Here is a 19,032-nt window from a genome sequence, read left to right as displayed (position 1 = left end):
AATTTCAGTATCGTCCTGTGCCTACTCTGAAACCCCCCAAATCATCAGACACTTTTACATGTGTTGTATGAAGAAAATGACTTAAATTTCTACCAAAAAATGAAAGCTACGCTATGTAACTTTTCTGTCAAGAGCATGACATGAACCTGAAAACCACCAGCCAATTGAAGTTATTCAACTAAACAAGCATAATTCTTCTCACAAGCGTTTAAATCTGGTCTGAACAGGTCTCGTGGGGCCCGTCCTCTAACCTCCCCCTTTGACCTCTGACTTGTTTAACCCTCCTGACCTCTGACCTCTGCTCTCCTGCTGCTGTCCCTGTGTCTGTCTCACGTAGATGTACTCCAACCGCGTGGCCATAGGGGACGACTTCATCGCTCTGCAGCCTCTGTCCCGAGCCAAGAGCCAGCTCGGCAAAATTAGGTAGAACAGACCCGGCCGCTGCAGCCCTGTCCCCCCCCCCCCAAACCACAAACCCGATCCGTAAAAACACAACCCCGGAGCTGTGCTGAGACGAATGGTAGTTTGTAGTAATGCTTCATCTCTGTATCAGCGCAGCAAACTGGTGGTTGTAATGTTTAAAATACAGAGATTTCAAAGGGGTATTCTGCTTCTTCGATTTGTACTTTTTTCGAAACTAAACTGAGATACTTTTGGAACAGTTTATCAGATTTAACAACACCCTAAAAACTAACTGACTCGTTAATCTCTCATATGGTTCTAACCTGTTAAGCTGTTTAATCGGTCAATGTCATCTTGGTCCATAAATTATTTTATTGGGATCATAAAGGCAGATAACAGCAGAAAGGGAAGGCGTGGAGTGAGTTAGCTGGAGATTTGTGACTAAATTATGATTTATTCTGTCTTTTTACATATAAATACACATATATTTACACTACTACTATGCTACTATTTGCTTTTTTATATATAGAATTGAATGAATGCAAAAATAAGTTTAATATCATACAGGCAATACAGCAATAAAATCTCTACAGAGACTAGCTGAAAAGTTGTATAATATACTTTTAGTAAAATTACCCAAAGAGCCTGTACTACACTGTTTTTATCTCTATTATAATGTTGTGTCCTCGTCAAAAACAGACCTGGAGTTGTGTTTTTTTGTTTCATTTACACGTTAAACACTCTGTTCCACCTTATGATGTCATCGTGCGGTAATACAGGAAGTGCTCCAGTGTGTTTTAAACTCTATACAGCTTCACTAGAATCATTTGGATAATTTCAGCCCTGGAGTTGCCAATTTCTACTGAACTAAAGGTAAAAAAAAAGGAGCTGTTAACTTGAAAACTACCACTTCATGACATCACAATGTGAGACAGCGTTACTGAAACATGTGTGAATGAAACAAAAACACAACTCCAGGTCTCCAGGTCTGTTTTTGATGAGGTAACAGCATTATAACATGGCTTAAAGAGTCAATTTTGCGTAATATTGTCCCTTTAAACATGAAACTGAACAAAACTCCAGTATGTTGCATTAAAGGAGTGAGTATGTAGCAAGGTTTAAACATCAAAACGAGTAGATTTCGCATTATACCCCTTTTAAAATGCTCTGAGCGTGTAGACAGATCTGCCTCAGAAGCACTTTTGTTTACACTGGTACAAAATACTTAAGTGTCATAGTGCTAACATCTGTATTTTGATAAGAGCTTGTTTCTTTCATTGACAGGAGTGGCTGGCTGCTGAGTTGCATGTTGTTAATGTTGGAGATTAGGTTTTGAAATACCTCTGCATGATTTGTGTCGGCCAGTCAGCGCTCTCTGCAGTGAGATAAAAGCACTATAAAAATATGACTCCATTTCACCTGCTACTTAGGCTGCGTTCACACTTGGTTTGGTCCTGATGTAGGCCTGGTTTAGTCCTGATGTAGACTTATTTAGTCCCGGTTTGGTCCTGGTTTGGTCCTGGTTTAGTCCTGGTTTAGTCCTGATGTAGACTTGTTTTAGCCCCAGTTTGGTCCTGGTTTGGTCCTGATTTAGTCCTGGTTTAGTCCTGATGTAGACTTGTTTTAGTCCTGACTTAGTCCTGATTTGGTCCTGGTTTGGTACTGGTTTGGTACTGGTTTAGTCCAGCTGTAGAGTTGGGTTAGGCCTGTTTAGTTCTTGTTTAATCCAAATATAGACTTGGTTGAGGCCTGGTTTAGTCCTTGTTTAGTCCTTGTTTAGTCCTGGTTTAGTCCTTGTTTGGTCCTTGTTTAGTCCTGGTTTAGTCCTGATTTAGTCCTGATTTAGTCCCTGTTTAGTCCTGGTTTAGTCCTGGTTTAGTCCTTGTTTAGTCCTTGTTTAGTCCGGGTGTAGTCCTGACTTAGTCCTGACTTAGTCCTGACTTAGGTCCTTACTTAGGTCCTGGTTTAGGTCCTGGCTTAGTCCTATCTTAGTCCTATCTTAGTCCTATCTTAGTCCTGGCTTAGTCCTGGCTTAGTCCTGGCTTAGTCCTGGCTTAGTCCTGGCTTAGTCCTGGCTTAGTCCTGGCTTAGTCCTGGCTTAGTCCTGGCTTAGTCCTGGCTTAGTCCTGGCGTAGTCCTGGCGTAGTCCTGGCGTAGTCCTAGTTTAGTCCTAGTTTAGTTACAAGTTTACTCCCAGTTTAGCCCCAATTTTAACATAGTAGCAAGTAGGAATGTCAGAAGTACTAAATATACTTTAAATATGTACTAGACCCTTATTTGGACCGATATTGATACTGAAGAAAAAATCATGGGACAAAATTTGACAAAACCTTTAATTTTATCAGAACAAGTATGAGACCGCATGGGAAAATAAAGAAAGTAACATAATTTTGTGTTGAAAATGAGCCTTTTGTTTTATCATTGTCGTATTGAAGTTGGTACTGAGTATTGAGAATATTCTTTAGTATCAGAAATAACAAGTGTGAACGCAGCCTTAGCTCTTTTGAATGTACTTTGAGCATCTGGTCTGCATCTGGTTTTAAAGAGACGCTGCAGAAAAAGTGAAACCTGAGAGCGCTGTATGGCTCACTCATTAATGCATGAACACATGAATGAACCAATGAATGTTTTAATACCATCACCATTTAATACCTCACTTCTGTTTTACTACTGTGTCCTGACGCTCTGGATTGTTTATTGTGGTAGAAACTCATCTTTGGTTCAACGTAGGACTGTTAGGATTACCTATTTTGAAGTGGGATGTACTGCTGAAGTGAATAGTCGATAAACGATAACACTGAAACCAAACTATAAAGCAAATACACCCCGAAAAGTATTTTTAATGTACAAATGGTTATGAACAGCAATAAATACACAACAGAATGCAACACTTAGGTGAGTCTAAAGCTCAGATCTCATTGTAGAACAGAAAACTAACCAAAAAGTTCCCCACAAGTACAAAGAAAAGTCCCTCGAGAAATATTGACCCCCAAAACTTTATGTTCCATCTAACAGGTATTAAACCATAAGTCGATACTGTGTTCATCGTGACAGGCCTAATAAAACAGAGTTAGTAGTGGGATACTTCAGGGATTTCACGTCAGTTTCTTTCTTCTTCTTTAAGCCTGGTGTCCACTGCACGACTTTGGGCATTTGTGATGAAAAAGTTCTGATCATGAGGGAAATCTTTGTCTTTGCGTTATGTCTTAAAATCTTAAAATGTCTTAAAATGTCTCATGTTTTGGAGTCTTGGTGCAGAGTGAGCCGTTCTCTCTGCGTCTGTGATCAATCTTTGTGAACAACATTAACACAAATGCTCCTCGGAAGAGCTCCACTGTGAACGGGACCCTCTCCCTCATTCACTTTCTCCCCGTTTCCTTCTCTCTGACTCCACGTCTCCCTGACTCACTCTCTCTCCCCGATTCCCCCTCTCCACGATTCACTCTCTCCGATTCCTTCTCTCTGAATCACTTTCTCCCCGATTCACTCTCCCCGATTCACTCTCCCCGATTCACTCTCCCCGATTCACTCTCCCCGATTCACTCTCCCCGATTCACTCTCCCCGATTCACTCGCCCCGATTCACTCGCCCCGATTCACTCTCTTCGATTCCTTCTCTTCCCGATTCCTTCTCTCCAATTCCCTCTGTCCCCGATTCCTTCTGTCAGATTCCCTCTCTCCCTGATTTCCCCTCTCTCTGATTTCCTCTCTTCCCAATTCTTTCATTTTCTGACTTTTACAAACACGAAAACACAGCTAGCATGTAGCACTAGCCTCATCTAACCGCTACAGTCACAGAGAACACAGAACCTGAAGCTTGATTTTCACTCTGACAAACTGGTCTGAGCTAAACTTCTCAAAATCCAGCAATCTTTTAAGATGAAAAACAAAAACACAGTGGACACCAGGCTTTACATTTACCCAACTTCACAAAATGACCGAAGTCGATACCATGATAATATCCTGCAGACAAACTTGGACAGTTATAAAACACATTTCATTATCAGTTTAACAATATCAGCTGGGCCGTAACCATCTTCCTACGGCCCTGTAAAGAGCTCCGAATGGAGAAAATAAAAAAACATTTTTACAGTCGCCATCAGTAACAACGGCCTTTGTCACGAATGTCTGCAAAATAAGAAGTATGTTTTTTAAATATGAGATTATCTTAAGAGGAGTTTAGTTCGTTGTGGAAGTTGTCTGAAGTTGTTGGTGCGATGCTGCCCGTCTACATAGAAGCTTGAGTCGCATGTTTTTGACTTTCCTCCGCCCTGGCCCCATGTCCACTTGGATGCTTGGATGTGCTGCTTGTTATGTAGACGCTTAGTGGTGTTTATGAAGCTTGTTAATGTGTGCTGCTGAGTCTTAAAGTTTAAAAAATCATCTAAATACTAAAAATGTGTTAAAAATAAATCTATAATAATATCCAGTTGTTGGTATATACAAATTAAACTATATAAACTCAAAATATGAATGATCCATCTTTTCTGTATCGATATAAATTAACTGTCCCATCTGAAGCTCGTGCTGCATGCGCCAGTTATGCCGTTTATGTTTTAGCTTCTGGTGTCTAGCCACTTTAATTTGTTCACGAATGAGCAAAAGAAACTGCAGACCTAAGACAGAACTTTAGAGCTTAACCAATTTGGCTTCATTTATCATCGACCACGCAATAAATTGGTGGAATTTGTTTTCTGGACAGGCACAGCGGGAATAAAAAATGCATCCACCGAGGCAGTTAGCCCCAATTTACACCAAAGCAGTAACAGCACGTGAGAGAGAAAGAAAGAAAGAGGTGGACTAAGTGAGTGTGACGTCACCACAGCGTTGACGCTCATCGAGGCTAGCAGGCGTAGCGGCAAAGTTGGCGCCTGATTTGTCTGTTTTTAATGTTCATATCTTGATTTATGGACAATATAGCAAAATAAAAACATGAGGATCATGTAGAGCGGGTTAATACGAACATTTAAGACCAAAATGATGAGTCTGACAACAGCAGTTACAGAGAGAGGAGACAGTTTTTCAATAGAAAGTGAATTGGAGCGAGAGTCGAGGGACATGGAAGTGTGCCCATGATCACTTCCCATTTGTAACGCAGCGGCTAGCACGTTAGCTATGTCCATTTATATAAACAATCTATGACACACACACAGGAATCACTTTTAATGTTAAGTGGTCATTCTACACCAGTGCTCCCCAACCATCAGGCCAAGAACCAGTACCGTTCCGTTATGCATTTGCCACCGGGCCACACAAAACCGTAAATAAATTATCAGCGACCGCATCTTCTCCGATGTAACTTTCGCCTGTCGCTCATGACGCGCTAATAAGCTCGTCCGTAGATATATAATGAAAATCCTAATAGGAAATTGCCACAGAAATCCATTTGATATAACGGTGAGTTTATTATATCTGTGCTAGATCTGCTCTTGTCTCCACGATGACGCATCACGTGGAATGCATCAGACACAACGCACAAAAGTAGAGCCACAAGCGAGTGAAAAAAACAAAAGTCAAACCAGAAGAGGAGACTACGACCTCCAAGAAAAAGAAAGCGAAATTTAATAGACAACACCACTACTAAAAATATGGGTTTGTCGCTACAGCTGACTCTCACGCGCGAGTTCGCTCTGCGTAATATGCGGCGGAAAAGCGAATGAGGCAGTGAAACCTTCAAAACTGCTTTGGCACATGGAGACTAAGCACCCGTGATTAAAAGATAAGATTTAAAGTTTTTTGAAAGAAACAAATGTGAACAAGGAGGAAAGAAAAAACAAGCGCAGTGCTCTCATTGATTGATGACAACAGTGAGTTGTAGTTTTTATGCACTTAACTTATTTTTGCCATATTTATCTGCCATGTGTAGATGGACGGTCCCTGAAAATGAAACCTACATTATTCCGGTCTGTGGTGCAAAAAAGGTTGAGGACACTGGTCTATACCGACAATGTCATACACACATCCATTACGCTGTACGTCGTTCAAATTAGGTTGGAGTTCAAATTTGTCATTGTCAACGAAGCGTCTCCAGGCTTTTCAGCAGCGGAAAGACAGGAAGAGGGCAGTGGTATCAAAATAAACTATCAATGCCCTTTCAAAATAAGGCTCTAGAAACACAAGGCAAGTTTATTTGTACTGCACAATTCATACACAAAGTGCTTTACAGAATAAGAAAGACAAATCACAATACAAACACATCAAAACATAAATAATCATCATAAAATTAACATTAAAACAGAAGAGTGCAGAATAAAAAACAGTCATATGCACAGCTGAACAGAAGCGTCTGGAGCCTGGATTTAAACACTGTCAAAATAAAAAAAAGTTTGTCACGTCAGGAGCTCGGAGAATGACTCATGATGGACTGTGGAAAGTTTACAGCCGTAGGGGATAAATATAAAACACTTAAACATCAATTTTACAAGAACAACTTAACAAAGGAAAGTGCTCATGGCAGACACCGCAGTTTGATGAAGGAGTTTGATTAATGCGACGCAGACTCGGCTTGTTATCGCTGTGTCGAGCATCGTCTCGTCAACGTTTGTCTAGTTTTAAAACGTAAAACAGCGAATATGTGAGCAATTTAAAACAGTCTGGAGTTTAAACGTGAGAATAGACCGAGGATAGAGTTTGTCTGATGCTTCTGGTGTAAATGGAGGCTTTTAAAAACACGCACGTTTGCAGCTTGGCCTACGTTGCATGTCGCTGTCGTGGGGAAACGATGATGCAACCAAATGCTAAATGATGAAAGATGAGAACGTTTATTTGTTCCACACTGAGGAAATTTCCAAAAGTTAATAAGAAATGCCTCAGTTTCCTGGACTGACCATAGTAAAATCTAAACAAATACAAACTTTTTTTAAAGAGCTCATTTTTATCGTCTTAAATCATTCTTTTTAAACAGTTTGCAGTCGTCCAAATGATTCACCGTGATGAGTTTATAAGTGATTTTTACAACTTTCAGAGACCAGAGCGGAGTTTTGCCGTTACGCTAAAGCTAACAGCAACTAGCATGCTAACCGGGCTGATTATCGGACAGTAAAACGCTTTAAAATCAGCACGCAGTGGACATATTTTAACCTCAAGAGCTCCTTCTATAAAATATACAAGACATACCTTAGCGTCATTATTTTAAAGGGCCACACCCATTTTCTTCCATGTATTTGATCAAAATGAGGCCCACGTCGTAGCATTTTCCCACAAAACAGATGGAGAATCCTAAGCTAAAATGCCATTTAACTTTATTCCATCCTGTCCAGACCTGTGCATGTTTAAGTGGCTTCTCCTAATTGGATTAAAGCTGCTCTCCCCAGGGCCCGGCGGCTCTGATGGATTCTGCTTCAGCCCTTTCGCTTTGGAGACAAATATATTTGCTCTTATCTGCGCTACGTTATTTTACCCCATGAGACTAAGTGAGGCAAATTTTGAGACATCCAGTAACAAAATATTTCAAAGAGTGAGATTAAAACTGGTTAGGAGCAAAATGTTGGCCTCGAAATTACAGATACAACATGTAAATTTGGTTAATCTGCGTAATTCTATGCAAACAGAAAGTTAAAACCATACTTCGAACACATTGTACATTGAAATAGATCAATTTTATGCCATACGGTGGAAGATTATAGCCAAAGTAACTGCATTTCTATAGAAACAAGCAGGCGGACGCCCCCTTCAGGCCAAATACGAGTCACGTTTATGAAGACGCAAGCTCACTCACAGATGAAAGTGGCTTTTTCGAAAATTTTCTGTGCATTAAACACAACCAAAATGGAAAAAAAAAACATACTTTTACTTAGTTTTTTCGGATAAAAAGCTGTTTTAGTCTGACTTTTCGATTTACCGCACCAGACTGTGTTCTTAGAGCTGCAGTTTTTCACTCATTTTCTATAGTTGCATTTTGTGACGGGTTCTGCTCAATTATTTCTGCTCATTTGGGAAATCCAAGTCTTGCCACAGTGACCTTTGACCCCAATCAAATGTATGGAGTTCAGGCTTCGTATAATTATCTCACAAAGTCTTTCAACAGAAGGAAAAAGACACAGCAGAGCAACATTTGGACTCTGTATCTCTGTATTATTGGCTCAGAATGTTGATATGTTTTATACAAAGCCATTCACTTTAAAAAAAAAAATCTATTTGTAGAGAATTTGTGCACAAAATTAGGGCTGTTTCCAATCGTAAAATGGAGAGATCTACAGCCAGTCATGTGTCAGCAAAAGCATGTGGTTTGGAGCTGATGATTTTTGTGTTAATTATTCAAAGTATGTTTTGTTGAATGTTGAAATTAATATTGGATAAACATTGGATGGTTCATTTAAAGTCATATCGCCCAAAGTTTAAATACTTCAGAACAATGAGGAGGGTTAGAAGTAAATTTAACATACGAAGAACCGGTGAATAACATGTATTTGAGGTCTCTGTGGGAGGATTTTGATGCACCGCCGTTAACTTCTCTCACGTTGCAGCTGGTTTGTGGCATGGACATATGTTTTTGAAGTATCTACAGTAAAGTCATGTCTCTATCTCTCTCTCTGCTCGCTGCTTACTAACTGACTGATCTGAGCTGTCATTTTATTTAAGCAAACGTCATTTTGTCTTTTCATCGGACTAAATGACGGGAATCTTAAGAAATCCAGGGTCCCCACGTCTCTCGAGGTTTAGATGAAAGTGTAATCATGATATTTCTCTTAACTTTGACCCTTTTCTCCACATTCATTTCCCATTAACATAGTCATTTTGTTTGTTATATTACTTTAAATGTAATTGTCGGTGCTTTATGTAACTTTCCTGGCGTCACCTGCTCGTCTTGATGGAGATATAAGTAAAATGTCGTACTTTGGAACCTTCCATCAAAGCAGCAACATCTTTTACATCTATGTTATGTCAGTTAGCTGATGTATCTGCTCAATATTTGCACTTCTCAGCGTATCAAGGCCGATGGTATGGGCAAATTGTGCTGACTCAAGGTTTTCAAACTGCCAAAAAACACTTAAGAGTATGAAAATATCCCAAGGACTCACTGCTGTTCTCTGTAGTAACATTCAGAAGTTTTAACAAAGTTTATAATCAAATTTGGATGGACAGTTAATTTCTGTGAGGTTCCATTGTAATATTCAACGTTATCACAATGTTTCAGACTCCTGGACCACACTTTGAGAACCAGCGGAAAGGAAAAACTATTAGCTTTAGTTGTGTACTTTAGTGAGAGGAGGCTACTGCTCAAAACTGCACCTCTTCTTATGGGTTTGCAGTGAAACAAGTTTGTGATTTCAAAGTACAACTGCCCCTCGTTTATCTAAAAATAACCCGCAACAGGCGAAATCCGTGAAGTATCAGCTTTATTTTTACGATTATTCTCTATGTTTTTTGCTGTAAAACCCCTCACCACACACTTTATACACTTTTCCTGGTTCAGTCCTGGATTAGACCTGGATTAGACCTGGTTTAGACCTGGTTTAGCTCTGGTTTAGACCTGGTTCAGACCTGGTAAAACCCCTCACTACACTCTTTATACATTTTTCTCACACAGGCATTAACATTTTCTCACATTTCTCTCTTGTTTAAACACTCTCAAAGTTCAAACCTTCACCTTTGTCGGTGCAGAACGTTTCCACGAGACCACGAAAGGTGAACTGCGATATAGCGAGGGACAACTGTATATAACTGAGTGAAAATGATCAAAACGTGACCCACATATTGACCAAAACATATCGACAAACCTTATCAGCCATTGATTGCTCCGGTTTCTAAACAGTCTGTATCTGCCATGAAAAACAAACAAACGATATTGCTCAATCTCAAATCTCCATGGAGTCAAGCAGGTGGCCGTTACATAGTGTACCTTTTAAAGTACTTTTGGACCCTTTTTATATACTCTTAAAGCCTTCAAAGCCTCAGTGTGAGCGTGGGGGCCCTGTATTGAGAGCAGCTTGTTGTCGTTGCTTCTTGTCGACTGAGTGACAGCGTCTTGTCTCCTCAGATGGAGCAGAGTGAAGGTTCAGTCGGCTCAGAGTCTGACGCTGTTAAAGCCCAGCGGAGCCCAGGGGAGGGGCGCCTGCTAGCCGCTACTCCTCCCCCTGCCCCCCCAGGCCCAGCCCCATGCCCCCCTAGGTAGTACCACCCACCAACCCCTATTATATAACAACCCCAACCCCGAACCTGTGCATTTAAACTGTCCCATTCGACCAGTACAACCCCAAACGAACCTTTCGTCCTTAGACTTTTCTGTTTGTCAAACTGTATGTTACACTGAAATAATTTTGCATGAATATATTTACCAAGTCCATGTCTTTAAGTAGGACCGAGTACCTTTCAGTTCTTTTGGTACAAGTACTTGAGAAATACTTTTTTGGTACTTATTCCTGTATTAATTTGTTACCACAATGAAGGATTATAATGCTCATAAATACATTTAAATGTCATTTCTAGTGAATATAGATGCACTAGCAGTCAAATGTTTGGACACAGCCTCTCGTTCAATGTGTTTTAAATTTAATTTTATGTACATACAAAATACATCAAATATATTAAGTAAGATAAGTGGAATTATGTTGCAAAGAAAAAATATTAAATAGATCTACAATTTTTTTCTAAATATTTTATGTTCATATCCTCAAAGTATCCACCTGTCGCTTTGTCGAAAAATATTTAGTAGTTTTTTTAACTTTATTTCTTTACTACATAATTCCATATATCATACTTTATATATCTGATGTCTTCTGTGTGTATATAAAATGTAGAAAAAAGTAAAAAAAAAACAAACACATGTCACATTTGACACCCTCTCATTCAGTGTTATTAGTGTCAGTGTTATTATTGTTGTTGTTTTTTTTATTTACATTTATATATATATATATATATATATATATATATATATATATATATATATATATATATATATATATATATATGCTATTAAAATTCTCAAAGTATCCACTCTTTGCTTTGTCAAAAAATATTTAGTAGAGTTGTTTAACTTTTTTTCCTTTCCTACACAATTCCATATATCTTACTACATATATTTGATTTTCTGTATGTAGAAAAATGTAGAAAAGTAGTAAAAATAATACCAGTCAGATGTTAAGACACATGTTTGTTTGTTTTTTGTCTTTATTTTTACTTTTTTCTACATTTTATATACACACAGAAGACATCAAATATATGGAGTACGATATGTGGAATTATGTAGTAAAGGAAAAAAGTTAAATATCTCTACTAAATATTTTTCTACAAAGCAAAAGGTGGATAGTTTGATTTGAACATACACATCACTGTATTTAACCAAATCTGTGCAGGACCTATGAGAATTTGAAGACAGTTTTAACCAATCTTGAGGTTTAAGAAGAGTCTAAATCCAAACGCAGTACTGTATAAAGCTTTGTGAACATTAAACCAAAATGTAACACCGTTTTTGTCATAAACCTCCCTAAAACATCATAATATCATTATCAATAGCAGCGAACTTTTATTTTTATTTTTTTTTAATGTGATTTTTGCTCCATTAACCTGAGTTTCAAGCTCTACTTCACTGTTTTCACTGTTTTTAATGTTGTCTCTCCCTGTGTTGCCTTTGCATTTCTCTGTGTGTGTCTGGACTGCAGTGTTTTACAATATTTTATTCATTTTTTTGTATTTTTTCATTTTTTTTTTATTTTTTTTTTGGCATGGCAATCTCAGATGACATTTATAGCTGCTCTAAATCAAAAGTAGTGTGAATGTGACACTTGGAGGAGGACGTCCCTGTGTAATCTGTGTTTCATCAAACTTCAGCCTTGGTCAGTTTCAAAACACAAAATAAAGTCGGCCTATTTTTATTTGTTTATTTAGTTTTTAGTTTCTTTTTTATTCTATCCAACTAACATAGTTTACCTTAAGACAAAGATAAAAACTTTCACTTTGAGAACAACTTTTTTCAATCAAACTTTAACTTCTAAAAAAACCCAAAAAAAAACCCATTAAGAACAGTTTTAATTGCTCCTAAATTTCATTTCATGACATCAATATTCACAGTTCATGTTTAAAGGGGCATTGTGTAACTTTTCTGCTGGAGGGCCGTCACCTGCTTGTTTTGATTTTAATGCTGTACTTGGGAATATTCCACCATAATGCTTTAAACAAACCCATCTTACTCATTGCAATGGAAATGCCTTAAAAATACATCGATTCTTACTGTGAACGGGCTTGCCTCTCCACAAATCTGAACTGTAACTCGGCCTGTTGGTGTCAGTATTTAAGGCAAAGAAGTAACGTCTCCATGGAGATGAGCAGATGGCACAGCCTGTAGTGGAAAAGTTACATAATGCCACTTTAATTAAATGCCTACTTGGATCAAATTATATAATTGGCTTCTGTTTAGGGGAATGCATCGATCCACCTTTTTCAGCTCCGATACCAATTCTGATACTGTGGGAATCGGTATCAGTATCGGTTTATGTATGTGCTGATACCTGATAAAAGCTGATTCAAGCAGAGTCTGAAAACAGCATTTATTTTCTTTAAAAATGCGACAAAACTGATGCAAATGTGTGATGTAGATGCCATTTATCCTTTAAGTAAATACTCAACAACTTCGTATATCGACTGAACCGATATTTGGAAGCCGATATCCAGTACCTGCATTGGATCGGTTCCTAATTGAAACTTTAATTATCGATACGAGGCGGTGGATGAGTGTTATTGTAAAAATGTCAGTGTGTGATTTGGCCTTTGCTGTGGTCTCGTCCCGAGTCGTCCATCTTAAAATGACACAAGTCTCTGGCTCCAAAGTGACGCTCTCAAATCTCATAACACTAAGAGCACATCAGGAAACAGAGCGTCGAAATATATCACAACACAACCAGAGGAGAGAGGGAGCGACTGAGAGGGAGAGACAGTCAGAGAGACAGAGAGAGAGAGGAACGGAAAGGGAGAGACGGAGAAGAAGCAACGGACTGAGACTGAGTGAGAGACAGAGAGAGATGCTGTAAGAGACTGAGAAGAAGAAAGAGAGCTGGGGAGAGATCCTAGAGAGGCTGAGAGAGAATGAGAGGGAGCGGCTGAAAAAGACTGTGAGGGAGAGACTGAAAGAGAGGGAGAGAGAGGAGACTGAGAACGAGAGGCAGAGACTGAGTCTTAGAGGGAGAGAGACCAACAGAAAATGAGGGAGAGAGCGATAGAGTGATGCTAGAGGGAGAGAGACTGAGAGAGAGCGGCTGAGAAAGACTGAGAGGGAGAGACTGAAAGAGAAGGAGAGAGACAGAGACTGAAAGAGGGAGAGAGAAGAGAGACTGAGAACGAGAGACAGACTGAAAGAGAGGACGAGACTGAGTCTTAGAGGGAGAGAGACCAACAGAAAATGAGGGAGAGCGATAGAGAGATGCTAGAGAGAGAGGCTGAGAGAGACAGAGAGGGAGAGAGAGAGACTGAGAACAAGAGACTGAGACTGAAAGAGAGGAAGAGACTGAGACAGAAAGGGAGAGAGACCAACAGAAACTGAGAGAGACAGAGATTGAGGGAGAGAGACTGAAAGAGAGAGAGAGACTAAGAGAGAGACTGGGAGAGAGAGTTTAAGTCTGACTCCTCCTAAACTTTGCTTTGTTTTGATGTCACTAATTGTCATAATAGTAAAAAAGCAAATGCTTAAAGGTGTTTGCTTATTCCATACTGTTAAACCTCCTGGGCAAAGCAATAATATCTCCATAGTGACAAGAAGAGGGATTGGCTGCCTCCACCAGAAAAGTTCCACATTACACCTTTATGTTAGTTTGCATTATACAGCAGAGTACAAGACTGTAATGTCTCATTTGTTGAGTGACCCATGGAGCGATCCATCGAGACTTTTTGACAGATTCATTCTTACAGTTACTTATAATCTCTTAAAATAATGATTATACACTTCTAGCAGTTTTTAAAATGAATGAATGAAATAAAATAAAATAAAAAAATAAAATACATTTCAATTTTGGTTTTGGCCATTTACTTATTTTTGGAAATGCCAGTTTTTCATTTGCGCTATTTTCTGATCTAATAATATGTTTTCCTCATCAGAATCAGACCTGGAGTTGTGTTTTGTTTCATTCTCACATGTTTAACACACAAACAAACCTGCATATTTAGTCTGAGTTCTTCTCTCAAACAGAAAACACTCTGTTCCACCTTGTGATGTCATCAGGAAGTGCTCCACTGTGTTTTTAAACTCCACACATCTCTAGAATCATCTGGATAATTTCAGCCTCTCTCTATTGAGCAAAAGGTAAAAATGCAGCTGTTAACTTGAAAACTACCACTGCATGACATCACAAGGTGGAACAGAGCGTTTTAAGCTTTGGGGATATAGTCAGACTATTAATAAAAGGTTAGTCAAACATGTGAATGAAACAAAACACAACTCCAGGTCTGTTTTTGATGATGTAACAACATTATAACAGTGCTTAAATATCACAAGAGTCAGTTTTGTGTAATATAGAACCTTTCAAACATTTCCATTTGCTTCTTATGTGTGTGTACAGTGTGTTATGTGTGTGTACAGTGTGTCATGTGTGTGTACAGCGTGTTATGTGTATGTACTGTGTGTTTCATTTGTCTTAAGGTGGACCTGCATGTTCCTGTTGTCATTGTGTTTCAGGCAAGCTTCAGATGTATGTGTTTTTTTGCTCTTTCCAAATGTATTTATTTTATCTTTTGCCAATGCCATGTGACCAAATACCACAAGATACTTTTGATTTTATAATAATGCTGTTATCTGTGGATTACATGGCTAAATGGAGCCTTCATTTCCGTTCACTTGTTGACCAGTGTCGTCACAAACATTGTAAAGGTGGAAATGTTGAGCTGTCTCTTTCAAAAATATTATAACACATTCATTATTCTAAATGTATTTACAAAATGGGGTGTTGACTGATATATAACAATACAAATAATTTAATCTAATCTGAAATGTGATCTTTTTGGACTAATTTATTTAAAATGTGACTGAACACTTAAACTCCGCCCACATTCACATTTCAAATAGAGCTGCTAAACTGGGAAAATAAGGGAGGGGCGGAGTCTGAAGGTTAAAGGAAGAGTAAAAGAAACACTTCAAACTCCGCCCCTGCAGCCAGGTGTTTGTAAACAGAAACACCTGGCTGTAATGAGGGCAGTCCTGCGTGATGTCACATAGTACTTGAACTTGCAGTGGCCAGTAGAGGCAGCACACACTCAGTTTTTCACTATTTTTGAGCTGGAAACTGCAGATTTAACTAGTTTACTCTAAAAAAATTGCCTAAAAAATGACCAGGAACAGTACGCAATGCTATTAAAACACCATCTGCACAGTTTAGAAGCAAAAAGGTTGATTCAGTGTTTAGTTTTACGCTAATAAAACTAAGACAAGTGAATAAACACTTCTGCTCAAACTTTCTGAATGCAGTGAGAGGATGTAAACAGAGCAGTCAGTGTGTACAGGCCAAACGTCTCCTCTGCTCCCAGTGTCCTTTGGGTGCTGACTCGGCTCTGTCACCCGATCCTCTGTTCTACTCTGCACTTTCATTCAGTCTAAACTACAGCGGATACACTGGAGCTTTGAACTTAGTGAATTTTATGTCAGATGCTCTTTCCTGCCTCAATTATTTTCATTCATTACATTTTAGATTTGGTATAGAGTGAAAGCCAAGGCTCGAAATAAATCAAAAATATTAAGAAAAGTAACAAAAAACACCAAGCTACTGCAGCAGAACCAGTAAAAAAAACAAAAAAACAAAAACATGTATGATACTAATATTGAATTGAGAAGAGGAGCAGCTAAAATGAATGTAAGAGAAATGATGAGACTCTATGTTTTTGCTTTTTTTTTTTTTTTGATATTTCATGGTAAATCACAACTTTGCCAAATAAAACTGTTACAATTTGCAAATCACAAAAGCTGCATTTCTTTACATAATCTGATTTTCTGCTCACTACATGTTACTGCAACATCCGGTTTTATATTCCAAAGACTCAATTACCAATTTTATTCAAAAAAATATTATTAGAATTGTGTTAAAATGGAAATTAAAATTGATAAATAGCTCCACTTTTTGCCATGTTACAGCACCTTTAACCAATACTTTGACAGTAATCTGTATTTGTCTTTTTTGTTCACTCACATTCCCCCTCACCCCACTGCCCCGCCATCTCTCACCCATCTCCCTCATCTCTCCCCCGGTTCTCCCCCTCCCTCGTCCCACCCCTCTGCTCCCTCGTCCCGCCCCTCTGCTCCCTCATCCCGCCCCTCTGCTCCCTCGTCCCGCCCCTCTGCTCCCTCATCCCGCCCCTCTGCTCCCTCGTCCCGCCCCTCCGCTCCATACCCCCTTTCACCCCTCCTTTCCACTTTCTCCCCTCTGTCCCTCCCCTCTGCCTCTTCATCTTTCCCTCTCCCTATTACTCTCTCCTCCCTTTCCCCACTGCTCCCTCTGCCTTGTCCCTTCTCTTTCTTCCCTCCCCCCACTCTCTCCTCTCGCTCTCTCTCTGTCTCCCTCCGCACATTCTCTCACCCCTCCCTCTTCCCTCTCCTTCGTCTCCACTTTCTCCCTCTCTCTCTGCCCCTCCGCTCATTCTCTCACCCCTCTCCTCCCTCTCTCTCCTTCCTCTCCACTTTCTCCCCTCTTTCCCTCCCCTCTGCCTTTTGCCTGCCCTCTTACTCTCTCCCACCTCTCCCCTCCCTCTCCCCACTACTCCTTTCTTACCCTTCTTCCCTCCCCTCTGGTCTCTCTCCTCTTCTCCCTCTCCATCTTTCTCTCTCTGCCCCTCTCTCCCTCCGCTCATTCTGTCATCCCTCCCCTCCCTCTTTCACCCTCTGTCCGCTCCACTTTCTCCTCTCTGTCCCTCCCCTCCGCCTCTTCATCTTTTCCCCGCCCTCTTACTCTCTCCCACCTCTCCTCTCCATCTCCCCACTGGTTCTTTCTTACCCTTCTTCCCTCCCCTGCTCCCTCTCCTCTTTCTCCCCCTTGTCCCTGTCCCTTCACCTCCCTTCCAACGATCTTCTCTCTCCACCCTCGGTCTCTCTCTTCTGTCCCTTCCCTCCCTTTCCCCTCCATTTTCTCTTCCCTCCCTCTGCTCTCTTCTCTGTATTTTATCCCCTTATCTCTCCCTCTCCTTCCTCCTCATCCCTCTCCCCTCTTCTCCCCTTTCTCCCTCCTCATCCCTCCCCCCTCCCCAGCCTCTATCAGCCTCCCAGGCGCCGGCCCTCAGCTGTGTGGAGTCCCTGTGCTGCTACCAACATGGGCAGAGCGGCTGTGCCCGCCTGGCCCGCCTCCTGGAGCAAGTGACAGGCCAGTGCCAGAACAGCGCCCCCCACTGTCCGACCGTGGGACGACACAACAGGTGGGACTGTCACGAACCCCAGCAGAAGCAATGACCCCCGTTACTCCGTGACCTCTGCTTATACCTGACCTCGGTTTATAAAGAAAGCAGAGGAGGGGAGTCTAGCTGGACATTGATCTGAATGTGAAAGATACTACGCGCCCTTTAAGCCAGATGTTTGTAGCATGTCGCCAGTTTAAACCAAAAGGAGGTCGGACGAGTCGAGCTAAATGTCTCCAATCAATACACATGAACGGTTTAGGTTACAGGAGACGGGCGTTCAGTGATGAAGTTATAAAGAATCAATCCTCTAACTCTCTTTTTTTCTATTAACAAACTGTTCACTCTCTAACAAAATGCTGCCTGGTTCAAATCTTGCGCTTCACCCACGTTGCAAACTCATTTTAGGACATAAAAATCTACCAAATTACCATGAGACAAGCCCAGTCCGATAATTCAAATCCGATATTTACATTTTACACATTTTCAAATCTGTATGCCTAATTAATTCGAATGATTTTAAGCCATTTTAATATATTTTGTGCATTTGAAAATTCATGCTCAAATGTGTTAGCATGCTAATAATACCTTGGATTTATATAGCAAGTGTTTAAAATCCATTCTTTCGTGCACAACTCAAGCAAGGTGGGTGAAGTGTCTTGCCCAAGGACACTACAGAATGCAGTTATCAAAAAAGTGTTTAAATCTACGGATCAATCGACCTTTGAGTTGCTGGACTAACAGGCCTCTAACCATTGATTGAACCAGTGTTTCCCAACTTTTTTTTTTTTTTTTAACAAGCTAATATGATCACGTGATTGAGTTAATATATTTATACTTACTACATAATCAATACTACTCAAGTCAGGTGGTATTTTGAGTGTGAGACAAAGCTGAGGCGGTACTTCGCAGACCTTGGTTTTGAAAATGACGGATCTACGTACCATCTATTTACAATGTTTATTTAAAAGTCCCATATTACGCGATTTCCTGATGTGTTATATTGTATTTTCCTCATCAAAAACATACCCAAAGTTGCATATTTAGGCTTCTTTCTTCTCTTAAACTGAAAACACCTCTGTCCCACCTTGTGATGTCATCATGTGGCAATACAGGAAGTGCTCCACTGTGTTTTTAAACTTGACACACCTTCACTAGAGTCATTTCAGCTTCATAATTTCAGTTCAATCTCTACTGAGCAAAAGGTAAAACTTGAAAAAAGCAAACGCTTCATGACGTCACAAAGTGGAACTGGGCATTTGGAGCATTGGACTAATAATAAAACACTCAAACATGTGTTAATGAAGCAAAACACAACTCCAGGTCTGTTTTT

At 40.0% G+C, this 19,032-nt stretch overlaps 1 protein-coding gene across 1 annotated transcript in view; it reads left to right on the top strand.

The window, feature by feature from the left end:
- The window catches only part of atp11b (ATPase phospholipid transporting 11B (putative)), a 130,091-nt gene that overhangs the window by 94,372 nt on the left and 16,687 nt on the right, over window positions 1-19,032 (top strand). Inside the window, exon 29 of the mRNA XM_033992084.2 lies at window positions 17,557-17,720. Within this exon, the coding sequence (XP_033847975.1) occupies window positions 17,557-17,720 (164 nt within the window). The remainder of the gene's footprint in view (window positions 1-17,556; window positions 17,721-19,032) is intronic.

This window comes from Periophthalmus magnuspinnatus, chromosome 4, assembly GCF_009829125.3.
Source record: "Periophthalmus magnuspinnatus isolate fPerMag1 chromosome 4, fPerMag1.2.pri, whole genome shotgun sequence".
NCBI classification, from domain to species: domain Eukaryota; kingdom Metazoa; phylum Chordata; class Actinopteri; order Gobiiformes; family Gobiidae; genus Periophthalmus; species Periophthalmus magnuspinnatus.
Note: the sequence above shows the minus strand (reverse complement) of the source record. Positions and strands in the feature narration are given on the sequence as shown.